Consider the following 18191-nt stretch of genomic DNA (forward strand, 5'->3'; position numbering starts at 1 on the left):
TTTTGTGTACCTGGTGCACATCTACACAGAATGCATCAGGTTGCAGCCCTTCCTTCAGAACCTCCTACTGAGGTTCTAGCTACACTTCTCCCTGCACCTCCTGATTCACTCACCCCCAAGCTGTAGCCTCAGAAAGTTGCAAGATTTCCTTGTCAGCTTGCTCCTGATGCTGGCTAAGACAGCCATCCGTCACAGCAGGAGAAGGAAAGTGGAGAAGGGGGCAGAGAGGAGAAAGTTCGGGAAAGGACCCACAGCTGTAGATCACGTCTCTGGGCAGAGTTCCTTGGGGCTCCACTGACTCCTTAGATGACTTTGAGGAGCAGCAGGTGTTGGCTGGAATTCTCAGTCCAAACAGTTATAGTCTGGCAAAGTTATAAGCACTTGAAAACAGTCTCAGAAGGGGAAGCGTTAAGGAAATTTCATAGGCTGTAATACTGATTGTTGTGCCCTCACGCTTTTAATTCTTGCTTTTTTTCCTGTGTGAATTAAATTTCCCAAACTATGTTACTAGGTAGGCAAGTGTCACTACCCTATTTTTATAGAGGGGAGGATGGGGGGTGTGGGCAAAGGTTGTATTCCCCCTCTTGTAAAAGACCATCTTCATCTGCTCAGTGTTTTGGACAGCTACTTTCAAAAAGCTGGGCTTAAGTGTCTGGTGTCCAGGACCGCACACGTAGCCCTTAATGAGGGTTTGAGGTGGGATTAGAACCGGAGGCTCAACCTCTGCCAGTTCCTTGGACTAGCCATTTAGCCAAGAGGGAGTAAATCAGCCGCGGCAGCTCGCGCCCGTACGGATGCGCGCACTGGGAGTGCGGGAAGGCGCGCGTCCGCCCAGCTTCCCAGGAAATTCGCGGGAGCAGCAGAGCTTCTTCCCGCGCACGCGCAGCCGGGCGTCGGGAGCGCGCGGCGGCGGGAGCGGGAGGGAAGCTGCTGAGGTAAAGTTAGGGGGAGAGAGAGAGAGAGAGAGACTCCGTCAGCGAAGCGAGAGCCGGGGAGGCTCAGCGGCCGCCATTACTGAGCCGAGAGCGCCAGGGAGGTGGGACGGGGCCGCGGCGGCTGAGGGCCGGCGAGTCCAGGAAGCCCGGCGGGGAGGAGAAGCCGCTGGCGAGGAGAGCGCGTCCCGGGAATGCTGCTACCCCCGCCGCCGCGGAGGAGCCGGATCCCGACCGCGCGAGGTAGGGGAAAGAATCCGTCCCCCTGGGATCTCACCCGGCTCCCCACCCCGGGCTGCGGGGGCCGGGGCCGGCCGGCGGAGAAGGGGGAGCTGGCGCCGCCGCTGGGTGTAACCATTCGGAGAGCCGGGACGGCTGCCCGCTGGGAGCGGCGGAACCGGGAGCCGGCTGCCCCAGCGCCGCCCGCCACCTACGCGCGGGGGAGGGCGGGAGAGGAGTGAGCTTGCCTGGTCCCAGACAGGTGAAGGGCAAGGCCTGAGCAATGGGAGGGTCTGAGCCTGCCGTACGAGGCTGCCAGCTGGTCACGGTTGTGGGGGGAGCTTTCCTCGTCCTCTCGCCTTCCTTCCTCCTCCTCCTCCTAATTCTTCCTTTCTCTTTTTTCCCCTTCTCTAATGGATTTCAACTGTTCTCAGTTTTCCCACCCTCGCCCCCTTCTCTCACGCCTCAAAAATTCCTTGAAATTAAATCTCAGCAAACTTCGCTCCCTTAATGATGTGTGTGCGTTTCTATTTTTCCACCAGGTGGGTTTTAAGCCTTTGAAATAGGGGATCCAGGATAAGATGTTGCAATTTACAGCATTTATATCCCTTCCACCGGTGTAACCTTTAGACTTTCTCCACCCAAGGAAAGCTCCAGAGATACATATAGAAATAACAGTACGGTGCTGCAGATGCATGATATAGGGAGGGTGAAACACTGGATCTGTTAAAAAAAATTTAGGATCAATAACAGCGAAAATGGGAAGCTACCCCCCTTTTTTGCCCCCTCTGGGTATGAGGCTTTCGGTATACTCAGTGCTAAGGATTTACCTAATAAGTGGGAGTCAAACATTTTAAGTCCAAAACAAAATAGTCATAGAGGTGTGTGTGTGTGTGTGTGTTCTTAAGTTGAGATTCACACAGATAATTTATTTTTTTTTGCTTAGGTAGTAGAGATTGACAGAATTTTTTTAAAAGTGTGCACTGCAGAATAAAACTGAAATGGATCACTGCATTTGCTGATCAATCGAACGTCCATTTTAACTGTGTGTCTTTGGAAGGCTTTCACTACTATTGAAATGAATTACAGCACTGATACTGGAATACCCATGTCATAAATGAATGCGGAGTGAATAGGTGGTATTTTTTTATTGTGTTGATGTCACGGAGTCCTACCTTATAAGGTTCTGTGGTATGAAAGCTGTTTTCAGCTGTGACAACAGTTACCATAATCCCAGAATTATGCTTTTAAAAAAAAAAAAAAGAATTAACAGTGCATATTTAAAACTTGTTGGTTTATAAATGAGCATCCAGGTACATTTTTGACATGGGCGCTTATATTCTTTTCCTGCAACTATTGGTTTTGTTTATGGTAATATGCTACAACTTAAATACAGTAATTTTACTATAACATAGTGAGTGTGCAGTTAATATAGTGGTGATATTTTTAGTGGCGATATAGTACATCATACAGTGTCAGAATACTACTTTAAGAGTTTGTTACGTTATCACTAGCTTGTTGCTTTTAATTTGGGAAAATAATATTCTAAACACTGAATATGCAAATTATTAAAACACCTTTTATAAGCTTGATTGGAATGTAAATAGGTTTAATAGTGCAATTGTGAACAACGCAATAAAATGAAAAACTTACAGCCAAGTTTCTTCTTTTGGTGGTGTTAGGCTTTATTTTTTCTAAGGTGTGGCATTGGTAACATAATTAATCCAATTAAATATTTTATGCTCAGAACAAATGGTCTTAAAATCCTATTGTTAGCACAAGTATAAACAAACAGAATTTGTTTTTTGAGGTTAAAGCTAAATTTTTTTTGTCCCATAGGTCTTTACTTTCAAGGAAAATTTCTCTATGAAGTTTACATAAACATATTAATATATTTGGGTTTTCTGAGCATCTTTATTAAAGAATAATGCTACTAAAAATAATTCCATTCCTTTTAATGAAGGTATTAAAGGATGCTGGCAATCTTATCAGACCACCAAAAAGTACTTCCTTAACTAAAGGTAAATATAGTGGCACTCCTGGAGGATGCCTTACATATAATTTGAAACATTTATTATTTTTAATAGACTAATATGTGGGATATTCTTTAAATTTTCCAGAAAGCAGCTTCTAGAGTTGATTCTAAATGTGAATTTACCTTTATTGAAGGAATAAAAGTTTGTCTAAGTGGATGTCTGGAATGAATGAGTAATTCATGACTTCAAAATTTAGTCACATAGAGGTGTGCATAGAGATGTTCTACTGTAAATGGGCAGTTACTAGAGAAAATGTTGAGTAAATCTACAATAATTTTATACTACTACTATAGTGAGCAATTATTTTAGCACTGGAAGATAACATTTGTTACTGACGATACTTTTAGAAATCCCAGGCACTGCAAAATGTTTTCAAAGGTAAAATTTGGCCTTAAGTTTCTCTTTATAATAGTTAATAATATTTGGTACTTGGAGAGTGCTTTTTATGCATAGATCTCTAAACACTTTACAAATGTGAGTAAGCATTATTTTCATTTTACAGCGAGGGAAACTGGGACAAAGATGTTTGATTTGCCCAAGGTCATAAAAGTCAGTGGCAGAACTAGAAATAGAACCCAGATCTCCTGACTTTTAGTTACTGGGGCCTAGGCCATCCATCACAATTCCTCCTTAAACAAAAAGGACACATGATTTACGTGGTACAATAAATATGGGTTGCTGAGTTCTGCTCCACTATTTTCTCTGTCCTTTTAGTGACTGGATTTATTCTCTTTTCTTCCACATGCCAAACTGGTTTTAGTTCAGTTTCACAGTTTCTTCCTCTAATTATGACTTTTTTCTTTTTTTCCCTCTTCATCACTTCCTTTATCCCATTATCTTGCAGGTTCTGTTGTGAATTCCCCATAATTCCCTTTGGTAATCTTCCTTCCAGCAACGCTTTTGTGGTCTTTGAGTAACTATAATGTTATCTGTAAATGGAGAGCCTGATCCTGCAGTCTTTGCACTGAGAAACTTTTGTTGAACAGCATGAATATCTTTAATGGGAGTTGCTCCTGCATAATGACTACAAGATCAGGCCTAGTCTAATTTTGTGTTACTGTTTTACTTTTTGCTTCTGTTTAAATAATGGTATTGTATCTAAATTTAACAGTTGTCTTTCAGATATTTGAAAATCTTCTGTAGAAGACCAATAGCCTAATTTAGAGAAAAAAAGTTCAGACTTCCATAATGATGGTAATTTGAACCATTACTGTTTGCCAACATGTGTGTCTTCATAAAACAGTTGTTTGAGATTTCAAGACAACACATGTTGTGGTGGTTCCTGAATGTAACATCCACTTGTAGTTAACTTTTTATATGAATACAGTAATGTAATAGTCATAAAAATGCTTCCTAGGATTTTAGAAAGAAATTTAAAAATAGCAAATGGTAAATTTATTTGGTGAGCACTATGTGAAATTGCTAACAGTCAAAATATAGGTTTCAGAGTAATAGCCGTGTTAGTCTGTATTCGCAAAAATAAAAGGCCTACTTGTGGCACCTTAGAGACTAACCAATTTATTTGAGCATAAGCTTTCGTGAGCTACAGCTCACTTCATCGGATGCATACTGTGGAAAGTGTAGAAGATCTTTTATATGCTTTGTGTGTATAAAAGATCTTCTACACTTTCCACAGTATGCATCCGATGAAGTGAGCTGTAGCTCACGAAAGCTTATGCTCAGATAAATTGGTTAGTCTCTAAGGTGCCACAAGTAGTCAAAATATAGTTACTCTTAGAACAATTGGAATATAAGATCCCATCCTGAGAGCTCTGTGGGGTGTTTTGTTTTTAAAAGTGGAAATAATTTGTAGGTTATGTTAAATCTTAAGAGAATTAGGGATTTTCAAACTGAATATAGTATTAGTCAGTCAGAGATGAAATGGAAAATCTAGTGGATTGAGAAAGGGACTGAGAACTTGAAACACCTGTTTTTTAAGCCGAGTTTTGCCTTTTTTTGGGGGGGGGTCCACTTTGGGCAAAGCACTTAATTTTTCTGTCCGTCCCAGTTTGTAAAATGAGGATAGCAGTTTCTTTATAGGATTAATTAGGTTGTATTGCTCTTTAAAAATGTAATGTGATATATTTAGAATTCATATAATAAAGAAAACAGAAACAAATAAAAATTTGGATCATCCAGTCTCATCCGCTATCTATTTCGCTTTACTACTTACTGTTCCATTCAACATAATATCTTCTCTGATCTTGAAATACCTGCAATGTTAGTGCTCAAGCCACCTCTCTTGGTAGTTTGTTTCTGTATTTATTCTTGTTAGTTATTCCTGTGTTGCACTTATTTCCTGAAATGTAGCCTGAATGTTTTCTTCCTTGGTTCAGTGTTTCTGGGTTTTTAACCGTTTTAAAATAATTTATTGAAGTTATTTACACATTTTCAATTTTTTTAATGAATAATTCAGTTTGGTTATAGTCACTCTTACTACATTTTTTAATGCTTATGAAAGGTGCCCAATTGGCAGTCTTGAATACTTAAGTTTAAATATGGTCAGAGGTAGTGCAAGCATTCCTAAACAGCTTTGTTTAATGTGCATGAATGTTGAAGTGAGGTGTGTGCACCCTTGTCCACTAGGCAATGGACTGAGACTATCAACTCACTTTACAAAGGCTGTCATAAGTAACACCTAAGGGTAACTCTTGGTAACTAACATCCTGGAACATTCTGAGATGTCTGAAAGTAAGGAAATGAATACTGGTGGTTCAATGGCTCTGGTATATGCATCATCAATATAGTTCATACCCAGCCTTGAACACTAAAACCTAGTGAATGTTTCCCAGGACTCAAGGTTTCATTGTATTCCCCCCCTCCCCCCCCCAAAATAAAATAAAATAAAATAAAACCAGTCTTATTAAGAACTGAACCACCACCAGAGACAGGAAAAAATGAACCTTTGTTCATGTTCTTTTTTTCAAAGGACAGCATAGTAGAAGTGTAACACCTTTCCTCTCTTATTACTTTATTGCAGCATCCCTTGGTATAAATTCAATTTTTGGGGAGGATTAAAATAAAAAAAACTTATTTCCAAAAGCTGAGGGTTTTTCATCTTGAGCCATAGCAATGCTTTTATTTTTCTGCTCCAATTGTTATAACCCACTGTAACTTCCTAATGACAAACATACCTAGTAGCTTGTAATGTAATATATAACTGTATTTTAAAAATATATTTCTTGTAAGTATTTTTAAGGTACATATATGCGGAAACAAATGTAATTCATGTATTTATAGATTTAAACTAAAGTAAATCTTTCTGATGAATAAAATAAAGTTTTGTACCTTATCCCAATGCTGGTTTTCTTATGTCTTTATAACTTTGAAAGTATTAATGGATCATATGTTCATTTTCAGATCCCTCAAGGAAGGACTAATTGAAGGAGATAGTTTAAATGTGTGACATCGCTGCAGGGAAATCTCTGGAAGTTAACCATCTTCTTGCTTGGTACCTTGCTTCTATCAGGGTAAGTTTAGGCTTTTGATCTTCATGATCTTCTGAAAAATTAGTAGAAGTGAATAGATACTGGTCACAACATATGTTATGGGTTTTTTTTTTTATAACTACATTCTGAAATTTAAAAACCCGTTCAGTCCCATGGCAAGACATAGACAATTCAAAGCAACTCTTTTTGCAATGATGTCATGCATTTCCTCAGTATGCTTTAATTCACAAAGCCCTTCTTTTAGGGACCCAAAAATAGAAACTCTGTGATCCTTTAGTAACCCCAAAATTTTGGAAGGTAGGGGATTTTAGAAATGAAACAAAACAAAGGTCTGAACTCCCAGCAATCAAAAACCCTAGGGAAAGTTTCTAGAAATTCATGTTTTAATCAGATCTTTAATGATACTTCAGTGTAATTATTTTATGTTGAATAGAATAAGACTATATAACTCATATCTTACCATGAATTTATAGAAAATGCACATTTGTAAGTTTACAAAATTTGTAAACATGGAACATTTAGAGGTAGGGTTATATTGGTGTACTTAGAAGAAAATCTTGCTTCCCTTTAGGGAACAATATAGTAGTAATGGTCTGTTAAACGCCTACTCATAATGTATAGTCAGCTTATTTCTTTAACAGGTTTATTACTTTCTCATGTATTTATTTAAAAGGCATTTCATTGTCTATTTGTGTTATTTTCTAATTCGATATCTATCTATAGCTATATCTGTACATGAATGAGATGGAAAAAGACCTGCTGGGTCACGTAGTTCATGTTCCTACTAATGCCAACCCTCCTTACAATTTTTTCCTTTGTCCATCTTGTTAATGCTCCAACGCTCCAACTGATGCAACTTTTACCACTTTCCATGAAAGATCTTCATCAGTCTAATACACCTGTCAGGAACTTTTCACTGCTACTCAGCAAAAAAACCTATTTTTCTTTCCTTAATTTCATTCTGTTATTCCCAGTTGAAATATCTCTTAATTCCTCTTGTTCTTAGGTCTTTAGTCTTTTAGAATAACTTCCATCCTGTCTTCTCAGTTGTACAACTGGAAAGTTGGTATTATGTTCTGAACCCAGATTCCTTAAAAGGAGAGGAGAAGGAAAGACTTAGTGTGCAGTTTATATATTAAAGGGGATACATTAAATAAAAATCAATTATGTCTGAAAACATTTATATGCTAGAATTATGAGTAACTCCAAGTTTGTTATAACTGAAAGCTTAGAAGATTTTTTTTCTATGATGTTTGTTTACCTCTCATTTGACAGTATTCTGTCTGCAGCTGGTATCAGTCTTTGGTGTTGTCATTCATTTTGTCCTGTTTATGCCATCTCACAGTCACAAGGGAAATAAAACTTTTAAAAATCGAAAAGGAGAATGTGAAAATGAAACCTTAAATTTGTAGATATAGTAACTGAAATTATTGTTTACTATTTTTTTCAACTAACTGGATTTCAAATGATATGTCTTTTGAAATAAATCAGTGAATCAGACCTCCTTGGCCAAGACTTTACATTCCAACCTTCAGTCCACAGCAAATTTTTACTGGACTGTGGGGAACAGAAAGTAGTTTATAATGAAAATGTTGACTCAGTGTCTAATTCTTATCTTGTGAATGATGCCACTATAATGTGTTTTACTTTAAAAGACAAATAAACCTAGTATTATCTATAAACAGTGTTCCAATTTATTTTTGCTAAATAGTTTTGCTGAGAGAGCCATTTTGTTTTAGGCCTGCATTCTCCGGGTTGTAAGAACAGAGAAAAACCTAGGAAGAAGGAACTTACAAAATCTTACATTGTTTTACTCTTTTTGAACATGTTTCTGTCAGAGACTGTTGGCAAATAATATCAAGCATAATAAAATGCATAATAGTTTTGCCTCTTGTGACCAAAAAACTCACTGTGATGTAGAAATCAAGCTGAGTTTAAATTCCTTGTTTTTAATGAAATGTATTTGGTTTTAAAATTACCCATTTTAGTAATAGCAGCATAGCTGAGATAACACTAGGTGAAAACTGTTTAAATTTTAAGTAAGTGAGTATCATGACAACGGATGGTACATGTAAGCATTTTGCTTCTGATCAGTTTGAAGCTCAGTTTTAGTTCTTTCTAATCTAGATGTCAAATGGAAAGCTGTGTTGAAGCGTTACATTGGCTTTACAAGATAAAGCCATGAAAAATAATTTCTTGAATATTTGACATCAGTTTAGTCTATTTACAATACATTCTTATTTGCCTCATCTTAATTTAGAATTTCAAATATAGATACATTTTAATATTTGCCTATCTGTTTTAAGTCTTGACCTAAACTTTGGCGGGTTTTGGAAATGTATTATGCCAACCTTTTTTTTGTTTTTGTTAAAACTAAGAGCTTGTCTATATGAGACATTAGTGTGCAGCAAGCCACGGTGCAAATCTGCAGCACATTAGTTTGCAGTGTACTAACATCCTGTGTAAACAAGGCCTAAAGAAGCTTTCTTGGAATCATATCATTCATATCCACTGTAGTTGATGGATTTCTTAGGATAATAAAAATAAAGACTAAATTATAATTTAAGTCTGATTTCAAAATTGAGATACAAAATTGGAATTTCAGTCTATATAGCCCACCTAAAAATTTTTCTTTGTGTTTTGGTTGCTTATACATGCACAATTGCATGTTTGTTTTATGAGCCCATACATCTGTACAAATGTATGGGTGGTACTCTAATCTAGCAGTAGTCCTACCAAGTCTTCCGTGTCATCTGATACTCCTTGTTTTCCCAGAAGTCTGTCAAAGGGGATCATAATTAGAATAGACTAGCTATTGAAATGTACTCCACTCTTTCCCCTCTCCCCATAACTTCATAGTTTCTAAATTAAATAGATGATCTGTTAAGAAAGCTAAAAGTTAGTGATAGTCTTTGTGCCATATTATTGTTTCAGAGATACCATTGTGAACCTGGAGTAACTCCATTATATTTGGTGTTTGTTTAAAATTTTGTTGTTGTTGTTTACAACAAATTCTAAACCTTTATTTTTCTTGAAAGCAACGTGAATGGTACCGAGTAAAAAATAAAGATTGTGTGTATTTCAGTATTAAGGTTATTTTGTAAATCCCAATTCTGGATGATAACATTTTGTTTCCTTCTACACTTTGTTAGTGATTTGTTCTGCTCAAATGGGTTGCTGTCAACTATGAAATCTAGTCCATTTAAAAAAAAAATACCAAATATTAGTTTTTGGTATGTGTGTGTACTCCTTAGTTACTCTACCAAGTCTTTTGTTTTTATACTCTGTTTTTAAGCATTTCTTTACTGAAATAAGTATTCAAGGACTATCATGCAGATTCTTCCTATTTTTAGTAGGACTTGGATTTTACAAACATAAGACCCTAACCTATCCGTGTAACTTTGTTCATATGAATAGTCCCATTAACTTCAGTTGAACTACTCACCTGTTTAGAGAGATGCATAGGTTTGTACAGCATCAGTTCCATAGGGAGTATATTTTGTATTGTTTTTATCTAGGTGAGAATTCAGTGTTCTTCTCTTTTAGGTTTCAGAGTAGCAGCCGTGTTAGTCTGTATTCGCAAAAAGAAAAGGAGTACTTGTGGCACCTTAGAGATTAACCAATTTATTTGAGCATAAGCTTTTGTGAGCTACAGCTCACTTCATTGCCTTGTGGTATGTGAAAGACCAAAACAAACAAAAGAAACAATGGAACTGATTGTGTAAAGTGCTGCCAAATGCACAGAGCCAACAACCTGAAAAATACCCCACAGAATTTATTTTTCTCTCATCTTTTAGAGTAGTTTAAAGTGTTAATTTAGCAACAGTAGTTGAAAATTTTTCAGATGCAAGTTTAAGTTTTGGTGCTTTAAATAATATAAAAGGGTGCAGTCTGAACTACAAATGTTTTATTTAAAGTATTTATAAAATTTCCTCCTAATTTGAAAAGGGCATTTGTAATATGATATTTGTAAATTAAAATTGAAATTGATTCACTTTTGCTTATTGATTTTGTATCTTAAATATTCAGTGAAACCATAGTCAACATTTTAAAAAATGACTTTTTTCTCTTATAGGACGATGATTCACCTAATCCTGAATATATAAGCTCTCATGGTGATGGGGGAAACAAGGAAAACTGAAATTAATCCTGGAGACGAGGATATACAGTTTTAATTTGAAGAGTTTTTTTCAGAATGAAAACCACATTCAGTTATCTTGATGAGTGCAGAAGGACGAGAAGAAAGTTATGATGGCTAAAAACAAAGAGCCTCGTCCCCCATCCTATGCTATTAGTGTGGTTGGACTATCTGGAACTGAAAAAGACAAAGGTAATTGTGGAGTTGGAAAGTCATGTTTGTGCAATAGGTTTGTGCGTTCGAAAGCAGATGAATATTATCCTGAGCATACCTCTGTGCTTAGCACAATTGACTTTGGAGGACGAGTTGTTAATAATGATCACTTTTTGTTCTGGGGTGACGTAACACAAAGCGGTGAGGATGGAACAGAATGCAAAGTTCATGTAATTGAACAGACTGAGTTCATTGATGATCAGACTTTCTTGCCTCATCGGAGTACGAATTTACAACCATATATAAAACGGGCAGCTGCCTCCAAATTGCAGTCAGCAGAAAAATTAATGTACATTTGCACAGATCAGCTAGGCTTGGAGCAAGACTTTGAGCAAAAACAAATGCCTGAAGGGAAACTGAACATAGATGGCTTTTTATTATGCATTGATGTTAGCCAAGGATGCAATAGGAAATTCGATGATCAACTTAAATTTGTGAATAATCTCTATATCCAGCTCTCAAAATCTAAAAAACCTATAATAATAGCAGCAACTAAATGTGATGAATGTGTGGATCATTATCTAAGAGAGGTTCAGGCGTTTGCTTCAAATAAAAAGAACCTTGTGGTAGTGGAAACATCAGCAAGATTCAATATCAATGTTGAGACATGTTTTACTGCACTGGTACAAATGATGGATAAAACTCGTGGCAAACCTAAAATAATTCCGTATCTGGATGCCTATAAGACACAGAGACAACTTGTTGTTACTGCAACAGATAAATTTGAAAAACTTGTGCAAACTGTGAGAGACTATCATGCAACTTGGAAAACTGTTAGTAATAAACTGAAAAATCATCCTGATTACGAGGAGTACATACATTTGGAAGGAACAAAAAAGGCCAAAAATACATTTTCAAAACACATAGAGCAGCTTAAACAGGAACATATAAGAAAAAGAAGAGAAGAATATATTAATACACTGCCAAGAGCTTTTAACACATTGCTGTCAAACCTTGATGAGATTGAACACCTGAACTGGTCAGAAGCCTTGAAGATAATGGAGAAAAGGCCAGACTTCCAACTTTGTTTTATTGTATTAGAAAAAACACCCTGGGATGAAACCGACCATATAGACAAAGTGAATGATAGGAGGATTCCATTTGACCTTCTCAGTACATTAGAAGCTGAAAAAGTCTATCAAAACCATGTACAGCATCTTATATCTGAGAAGAGGAGGGTTGAAATGAAGGAGAAGTTCAAAAAAACTCTTGAGAAAATACAGTTCATTTCACCTGGGCAGCCATGGGAAGAAGTTATGTGCTTTGTTATGGAGGATGAAGCATTCAAATATATCACTGATGCAGACAGTAAAGAAGTATATAGCAGGCATCAGAGGGAAATAGTTGAAAAAGCCAAAGAGGAGTTTCAGGAAATGCTTTTTGAACATTCAGAACTGTTCTATGACCTAGATCTTAATGCAACACCCAGTTCAGATAAAATGAGTGAAATTCATGCAGTTCTGAGTGAAGAGCCGAGATACAAAGCTTTACAGAAACTTGCACCTGATAGAGAATCCCTTCTTCTTAAACACATAGGATTTGTTTATCATCCCACAAAAGAAACTTGTCTCAGTGGCCAAAATTGCATGGACATTAAAGTAGAGCAGTTACTTGCCAATAGTCTTTTGCAGCTTGACCATGGTCGCTTAAATTTGTACCATGATAGAGCCAATATTGATAAAGTTAATCTTTTCATTTTGGGTAAAGATGGTCTTGCGCAGGAGTTGGCAAATGAGATTCGGACACAATCCACTGATGATGAATATGCCTTAGATGGAAAAATATATGAACTAGATCTTAGGCCAGTTGATGCAAAGTCACCTTACCTTTTAAGTCAGTTATGGACCTCTGCCTTTAAACCGCATGGATTTTTCTGTGTGTTTAACTCTATTGAATCCCTCAATTTTATTGGAGAATGCATTGGAAAAATAAGGGCTGAAGCATCTCAGATAAGGAGAGACAAGTATATGGCTAGTCTTCCATTTACGTTAATATTGGCTAATCAGAGAGACAGCATTAGCAAAAACCTACCTATTCTGAGACACCAAGGTCAGCAATTAGCCAATAAGTTGCAGTGTCCTTTTGTAGATGTGCCTGCTGGTACATATCCACGTAAATTTAATGAGGCTCAAATAAAGCAAGCTCTAAGGGGAGTGCTGGAAGCAGTTAAACACAATTTGGATGTTGTAAGCCCAGTTCCCACCATTAAAGATCTGTCAGAAGCTGACTTGAGAATTGTGATGTGTGCCATGTGTGGAGATCCATTTAGTGTGGATCTTATTCTTTCACCCTTCCTTGACTCTCACTCGTGTAGTGCTGCTCAGGCTGGCCAGAATAACTCTTTAATGCTTGATAAAATTATAGGTGAAAAAAGGAGGCGGATACAGATAACCATATTATCATACCATTCTTCAATTGGTGTAAGGAAAGATGAACTAGTTCATGGGTATATACTAGTTTATTCTGCTAAAAGGAAGGCATCTATGGGAATGCTTCGGGCATTTCTTTCAGAAGTACAGGACACTATTCCTGTCCAGTTGGTAGCTGTAACTGATAGCCAGGCAGATTTTTTTGAGAATGAAGCTATCAAGGAATTAATGACTGAAGGAGAACATATAGCAACAGAGATTACTGCTAAATTTACAGCTTTATATTCTTTATCTCAGTATCATCGTCAGACTGAGGTTTTCACCTTGTTCTTCAGTGACGTATTAGAGAAGAAAAACATGATTGAAAATTCCTATATGTCTGATAGCACCAGAGAATCAACACATACAAGTGAAGATGTTTTCCTGCAGTCTCCCAGAGGAAATTCTCTTGCGTATAATTACTACCCAGATTCAGAAGATGATACGGAAGCACCACCCCCCTATAGCCCAATTGGAGATGATGTGCAGTTGCTCCCAACACCTAGCGATCGTTCAAAATATCGATTAGACTTGGAAGGAAATGAGTATCCTGTTCATAGCACACCACTCAACTGTCATGACCATGAACGCAACCACAAAGTACCTCCTCCTATAAAACCCAAGCCGCTTGTACCTAAGGCAAATGTGAAAAAACTGGATCCAAACCTTCTAAAAACGATTGAGGCTGGCATTGGTAAAAACCCAAGGAAACAATCCTCTCGAGTGCCTTTGGCACCACCAGAAGATTCAGACCAATCCGATAATTATGCAGAACCTATTGACACTGTTTTTAAACACAGAGGTTTTACTGATGATATCTATGCAGTTCCAGATGATAGTCAGAATCGTATTATTAAAATTCGAAACTCATTTGTTATAAATGCACAAGGAGATGAAGAAAATGGATTTTCTGACAGAATATCAAAGAGTCATGGGGAAAGAAGGCCATCAAAATACAAATATAAATCCAAAACACTGTTTAGTAAAGCAAAATCTTACTACAGGAGAACACATTCAGACGCAAGTGATGATGAGGCTTTTACCACATCTAAAACAAAAAGAAAAGGAAGACATCGTGGAAGTGAAGAAGATCCACTTCTGTCTCCAGTTGAAACCTGGAAAGGTGGAATCGATAACCCCGCTATCACTTCAGATCAAGAGTTAGATGACAAAAAAATGAAGAAGAAAACTCACAAAGTAAAAGAAGATAAGAAGGTAAGTTAGCTCAATCCATTTTGTTAAATGGTGTATAGATGAGTTCTATGAAGCTAAGACTCCCCTTTTTTTTTTTTAAACAGTTCTTTGGCTGTCCTAACTTATAAAGCATTAAAATTCATTTCTGTGATTAGAAAGTGGCACTTTCTTTATGAATAGATCTGCTCTTTGTATGTATTCAGAGTTGTATTTGCTTTCTTTTGTGCAAGTTTTTACTCTTGTTAGCACTGAACAGCCAGTTTAATATGAGGGAATGAGCTGGGTTTTTTCTCCTTATGCATCAGTTGTTTACAAAGTCCTAGACAGGTTCTCCTTTTCAAACACATGGAAGGCAGTGGGGTTGCACATTGTCCCAAAAGGCATCATTTGTCCTCAGATCCTTTATTTTTAGTGATAATGCAAGAAAAGGGGGGAATAAAGCCGGCTAGAATTTTGGATCCTTGGTAGAGTTTGCAGAGTTAGCATTTAGGAAAAAAATTTTTTTACTTGTAAATTATATACATTTTGCGTGGAAACTGGGACTCTAAACATAGAATTCTACAATACTATTTTTAGATACATTCTACATAGAACTTCACTTAAAATTTTTTACTGTTTATTTGCAATGTTCAGAAACATGCACAGTTACTCTGCACACAAGGCTAAATAGATCTGTGTGCAGATATTGCATCTTTGTTTAAAAAAAAATACTAGTAAGAGCAATGGTGTGATTGTTTCACATGTGCAACTACATGAAAGGTTTCTATTTTTCAGGATCCCTTTTCTAATTTTTGTTCTCTGGTAGGTTAAGTTTCTTTGTTTAAAATATCTAATTATATAAACAGAATGAAAACTTTGTGGTACTTGTATGACCTCTACTTTTTTAACTTAGGGTGTCTAAGGTAGTTGTGCCACACTTTAGTCTCACAGAAATGCTTTGGTCATTGTACTCCTGGTTTTCACTTAGTATGATATCAGAAACACATTTGGTCAATTAGTTGTCATTTTGGTCACTATATAAATAATTGGTAGATCTTATGGATGTTGCCTTTTGCAGAATCGCAGAATTTCCCATTAATTTAAGGTTATATTTGCTGTTCTTGAATAGCATTTACAAATTTTTTTCATGTAAAATTAAAATCCACATTTTATAAATGGACTACTTTCTGAAATACATGATTCAGTACGAAGTCACTGCCAGTTTCTTGAGATTCCCAAACTAGCACAAACAAAGCCTTCATATTCATGAAATATCTTCAACAGAGTTGTGTAGTTACAAAAATACTCACTTTGAAGTTATGCTTTTTAACTAAGTTCAGTAACTTTTAAATAATTTTGTAATAAACCTAATTGAGGGGTGCCTATTACTTTGGGTGCAAACAGTCTTGCTGTGTAGAGTTGAAAATGTCCTTTGCTGTACTGCGTTACTGGCACAAAATTGTTCTGAAGCTGGCATATATAGCTCCAGCAAGATCATACTAAGTGTTGGAGGATTCTCTGGCAGAGTGGAAGTTCAGTTTGGAAGGGTGCAGTCCTTTCTGTTTTCCTACACTTTTTAGATGTCATTATTCCTGTGGGAATTCTGCAACAGTGTGCATGCGCAGAATTTGTCCCCTGTAGATTTCTTTGCTTCCCTGCAGAAAAATTGTTTCCCCATCAGAATGTCCAAGGGAAGCCACAAGAGCAGTCATGCGACCCTCCCCAGCTGTATGTTTTGGGTGCCCAGGGCAGCCGGCAGAGAGGTAAATCACTATGAGGCAGGAGGTGGGACTGGGGAAGATCCAGCTGGTGGTTCCTACCCTGCGCTGGGCTCAGCTGCTAGTCCTGGCTAGGGTGTGGAGGACAGAACTTCCCCTTCCCCTGCACAGCATCTGGGGCTGGGTCAACCTCCCAGCCTCCTCCAGATTTCTTCCCCCAGCTGCAGGAATCTTTGCAAACTCCCTTCCCTTTGCTGCATCCCTCCTTCCCCCACTCCTTGCACCCATGGCTCCTCAGCTGCAGGAGGAGGGATCCCTGTACAGGTCCCTTATCTCCCGAACCCCCCTGATGAGCCCCATTCCCCCTGCACCTGGACCACCACAATGAGCCACTTGCACCTGGATCCCCACCCCAACAAGCCCCAACCAGATGCACCTGGATCCCCACCCCACTGAGCTCCACTCCTCCCAGCATCTAGGTCCCCCACACCCAGGCCCCTGTGCTGAGCTCTGTTGCCCTCACGCTGACCCCCTGCTGATCCCCAGTCACCTTCACCTGGGCCCCCCCCTGCAGAGTCCCATTACAATTGCACCCAGAACGCCCCCCAACAAGCACCTGTGCAGTTAGATGTCCCCCTGCACCTGGGTCTCCCACTGAGTTGTTTGCACCCAGATAGCCCCACACAGAACCCTCTCAGCCCACACCTGGATCCCCCCACACTTGGATCCTGCCTTGCTGAGCCTGCCTGCCCACAGCTGGTGCACCTGGCATGAAGGGACAGGGTCCTGGGATGTTTCTGGGGCAGGCCCAGTCCTTGCGCTGTGTGGGTTGGGTGCAGCCTCACTGCTGAGTCTGTGTCCCGGGGGGGCGGGGGGAGCTGCACAGTGATCTCCCACCTCCGTGCAGCCAATGGCCTGTGCTCCCCAATGCCATGCTGGCGCTTCCACATTTTTTGACAAAATTTGCAGAATTTTAAAATTGTGCACAGAATTTTTAAATTTTTGGTGCAGAATGTCCTCAGGAGAAAGTTGTAGTCTTTTGGCACTTCGTGAATTTTTTAATTGCAGAATGAGACTCTTATACTACATCTATTCCTCACTGAATAGAAGAGATATGTTGCACATATGACAAACATCCAGTTTCTCCTAGTACCAACCATATAAAACTGTTACTGACTTTTGTTTTGAGGCTTTTTAACTTTTCCCCCTTCAACCATGAAAGGACTGCTGTTTTAGATTCACGGTTAGAAGGGTGTATATACAGGCTTCTTAAATTTGTTAATCAGTTTCAATTGTTCAGCTGTAGGTGGTGGTACAAGACAGTTGGCTACCTTTCCCAGCTAGTGACGATTTCATCTATGACATATGGTACATAATTGATTATTTTTATGTTATCATTAGGCAAGAAATACTTTGTGGAATGTACTGGTATGTTTCAGATAGATTTATGGCCCATATATTCATAAAACTTTATTGAAACTCCTGGCTTGATTGAAATAAGTATGTAAAGAAAATGAATGTTAAAGAAACAAACATGCATGGACTGGTGTCCTCTCTTTCTCTGTTGGTGCCATGAACACCTACCATTCTATAGTTACTGAGAAATTCCATATAAAATGCTCTTAGAAACTTCTGGCTACTCAGTTTAAATGGTTGTTGTTGAAACACACTCTCCTTTCTTTTCTGGCTAAGGGAGTGAAAGACTTGGTATTTAATCTGGGTCTCTTGTATAGAACTGCAGAGGACTCTTCACGTCGAAGGTTGTGGAAAATCTTTAGGTTTTTAATTTTCTGTCTGCTATGAATCAAAGTAATTATGTACCTGAAGGCAGAATTTTCCCGTATAGACTTTTACACTTAGAGTTGACTCTTTGTTCCATAGTCTCTAACCAAGACAATGTATACA

At 38.2% G+C, this 18191-nt stretch overlaps 1 protein-coding gene across 4 annotated transcripts in view; it reads left to right on the top strand.

Moving 5' to 3' along the window:
* Positions 1 to 809: 809 nt before the first annotated feature.
* Positions 810 to 18191, top strand: part of ARHGAP5 (Rho GTPase activating protein 5) — a 92905-nt gene continuing 75523 nt past the window's right edge. Inside the window, exons 1-3 of one of the 4 annotated variants that reach the window (XM_075129750.1) lie at positions 810 to 1175; positions 6548 to 6657; positions 10712 to 14610. In XM_075129750.1, the coding sequence (XP_074985851.1) occupies positions 10885 to 14610 (3726 nt within the window). In that variant the 5' untranslated portion in view covers positions 810 to 1175; positions 6548 to 6657; positions 10712 to 10884. The remainder of the gene's footprint in view (positions 1176 to 6547; positions 6658 to 10711; positions 14611 to 18191) is intronic. The other 3 variants (XR_007357147.2, XM_048853305.2, XM_048853306.2) reach the window with 3 other exon arrangements.

The sequence above is a fragment of the Caretta caretta genome, chromosome 6 (genome assembly GCF_965140235.1).
Source record: "Caretta caretta isolate rCarCar2 chromosome 6, rCarCar1.hap1, whole genome shotgun sequence".
In the NCBI taxonomy this organism is placed as follows: domain Eukaryota; kingdom Metazoa; phylum Chordata; order Testudines; family Cheloniidae; genus Caretta; species Caretta caretta.